Raw genomic sequence first — 3,418 nt, forward strand, 5'->3', positions numbered from 1 at the left:
CTGCAAACTGGATTCCTTCTAAGTATGGCCAGGCTCCCCAGTTAGTTTTTTATTTAAAAATAAACCCCCCAACTTTCTTGGGGGCCAATCCTAAAAAGAGTGCCTTTTTTGCTCCTTAAACAGACACAAAATGTAATAAAATGCGCTGTGCAACAATGAATCAAACTTCCTTCCCTTACGTGAAAAAACAAACAATGCCTTTTCAAAACATACGTTGTGGCAGAAACTTACAAAAACATAAGTCGCCTAACTGTTTTTCAACCGCTGCTTCAACGAAAAGCCAGAAAATAAAATCGATCACGGAAGTAATGCCTTCCGAACGAAAAAAAAAGTTAGCCGCTGAAAAAGTCCCCGTGGGAAAATTCATTGTTGGAGAAAACGACAAGAAAAAGATATTTTGTTGCAAGAGTGTGAAAACCGGAACGAGTTTTCGTATATATTTACAGGGGGGCAAAAACGCAGCAAAATCGAGCAATTTCAATAGGGACCTCCAGCGGTCGCTGGCTCGGTCCCTAAATATTCAAAACATGCATTGAAATCCAAACATCACAAACCTATATATGTAACTATGGTTCTATTCATTCCGGATAATCACCTTTTCTTGAAGTGAGCATGATGTCTTGTATGTTAGAGGCATGTGGTTGAATCATGATCACAGACCTGTCAGAGGTCTTTTATGGTCTAGAGCAAGTGTGACCCTATCGTGACGTCACCCGTTGGTTTGTGGAGTGCCGTTTTGAAGCCTTGAAATTTCCGTTTTGGTCGCCGCCGTGACAGTAAAACAGAGCCAGCGTGAGCCAGTGGATGTGACGTACTGCGAGTTAAACTGCTTTTATTAGCTGCGCAGTTTTGACTTGCCTGTAGCCAGAAACAGTGGTGGCTCGCCTGGTCACAACTAGCAATGTATTAACTAAAATATGTTTCTGAAATGATGTTTAGTGAGAAATAGGCTTAAACATAAACTTGCTTCATAATTGATCAGCACTGCTGTTTGGACCTGTCAATCAAAAGGTAGCCCTGCACAAAAGCATACCCTGCTTTATTGTTTATTTTACTCTACATTGGACCATAATGTGCTGAATGAACATCATAATGTGTCATCAGGAAACTGTTTACTAAGCTCATAAATGAAGTGAGAAGTCAGCTCATTCTCCATTAACGTGAATGGGATCGCTGTTATTGCAGCCAATCCGGAAGCTCTGTCAATTATATATACCGTCAATGGTCTATAGTACAGAATTAATCTTTTTGTGTGGTCAAATCCACAAGACTTGTTGTAATTTGTTATATTATCACATTTAAATGTCAATGTGTTGGGATACCACTGAAATGGACAATAACTTTCTGTAGACAACGCTGTGAATAATCAGGAATAAAATGAGGCTGCTGTTCATGTTATTAGACAAAGAGATCACTCTCATGACTGATTGGTGGTTGTGGGACAACCTGATACATAAAGCCTTTAGAAGTTTTATTAAGTATTTTTAAACCTTTAAAAAAATCTTGTTAAAGATGACACGATGATATGATCGATGTTTTCACTTTGTATTGATTCAAACCATTGATCTAGATTAATGATCGTTCCACCTTTGCCTTCCTGCCAATTTGATCAGGTGAATAAAATAACTCTGTTACACATAGCAGAACAATAGCAACAGCTCTTTTGTGGATACTAATGTGAATTCTAATCGAAATACCAACTGAGTCACAGAGTTACAAAGACACATTGGCAGATATTTGGTGACTTGCCTTCCTGCTCCTCACTGCTGTCTTTGGCTGCGGGAGCCTCTTCCTGGATGCCGAGGCCGAACAGGTCGGTGTCATCCTTGTGTTTGAAGGAGATCACAGTGGGCTTCAGAGGTTCTGGCACCTTGGCTAACTGCAGGTCATCGTCAGAGAGGTCGGACAGAAGCTCATCTCTGACTGGAAATGAATCCTGGGAAGAAAAAAATAAAATAAAAAAAATAAAAGGAAGGAATTTAAAATGGCAGTGTGCTAGGAGCAAAATTAAAATCAGTATTCTGGCTGATTTGTATCATGCTGTGGATTTGACTGAGTGACAGCTGACTGAAATCCAACAATTACAATAAAAGCTCAGGCTTTCAGCAGTTGAGCTGTGAACTGTGAGTTAACCTCGGAGTGAATCTGCTGTGCTGTTAAATCTGTTCCACTTTACCTTTGCTATTTTTGGTGTGTCTGATGCTTCAGACTCAAAGTCGGGATCATCCATGACAAACGAGAGCATCTGCTGGGCTACAGGGGCCTCAGGGTCTGTATCCGAATCCTCTGCTTTGGGTGCACTTCCCTTCTTCTTGCCTTGGTGTCGGGCCGGCTGCTCTGCTGCTGGAGTCAGAGTGAGGGAGATGGGTGCTGCGGTCTGGCCTCTGGCCTCTGGCGCTTTAGATGCCACCTTTGGTTTTGTGATGTGGATCACAGGTCTGGAATAGGGGGATATGGAACATTGGTTTACCTTAAAATGAATTAGTATTTTGATATACATTTCTTTCACGTTCTTCGCTTGTTTATTTCTTCTTATCGACTTTGATCTTCTGCTGAAGCAGTGGTTACATTGGCTTACAGCGCTATTGTGTAACTCATTTCATCAACACAGCACACGATTTCTAACAACTTCACAACTTTCAAATATCTTTTTAAGATTGTTACAAATGCAATTTAAGATGAAGGAAAATTGGTTTTGTTGTCGGTTTCGTTTTGTAGTTGTTTTTTAGTCTTTATATATTTAAAAACGAGACTGAAGACTGCAACTTTGTGCAAGTAATATTAGCTTCATTAATCCAATCTATTCTTAATTTAAGTCCTATACACAGTGACATGTCCTTCTATTGCTGATCTGACAGTTGCCATTTCTGACCTCTGTGAAGACCTACAAGTAACCATGAGCCGCCATGTCATTAGCTGTGGTATAAATTTTGTATAAACAAAAAAATCTAATATACCATCAGAGGATTCACCAGACAATTCTATGCCATATAGCATTTATGGAAGCTACCAGCATAACTTAACTGTAAGCCATATGTATGCATGTGTTTTTTTATGTGTTTTGTTTTTGCTCAGATGCCTGTCTTTGCTGATACCGCATTTTAGGCCGTGTTGAAGGAATTTCGGATACGATGCCATGTCTCCACTTTCTCCCATTGTACAAAAATGAAGCTAAAATATACAGGATATGGTCGCTGTCATATTTCGCCACTTGGAGCCAGAGTATGCACAGTAGTGATCGCAATTGCCGCTGGGGTATCAAAGTCCTGCCCATACGCCTGGCCGACTCAATCGCAAGCAACACATACATCACTAAGAACTACCTAAAATGACGGACACCATATTTGGGGAAAAATAAATAAATAATGTGACAAAATCTATTTGACGTGGCCCATGTCCCATCTGTTAAAGGGGAACT

At 40.2% G+C, this 3,418-nt stretch overlaps 1 protein-coding gene across 2 annotated transcripts in view; it reads right to left on the reverse strand.

The window, feature by feature from the left end:
* Window positions 1-3,418, reverse strand: part of LOC118325618 (rab-like protein 6) — a 20,239-nt gene that overhangs the window by 3,763 nt on the left and 13,058 nt on the right. For both annotated transcript variants that reach the window (XM_035658358.1, XM_035658359.1), the window contains 2 exons: window positions 2,177-2,438; window positions 1,750-1,936 (listed from right to left, as the gene is read on the reverse strand). In XM_035658358.1, coding sequence (XP_035514251.1) covers window positions 1,750-1,936; window positions 2,177-2,438 — 449 coding nt within the window. The remainder of the gene's footprint in view (window positions 1-1,749; window positions 1,937-2,176; window positions 2,439-3,418) is intronic.

Source organism: Morone saxatilis, unplaced genomic scaffold (genome assembly GCF_004916995.1).
Source record: "Morone saxatilis isolate NCDOM2014 unplaced genomic scaffold, NCSU_SB_2.0 Contig16, whole genome shotgun sequence".
NCBI lineage: Eukaryota > Metazoa > Chordata > Actinopteri > Moronidae > Morone > Morone saxatilis.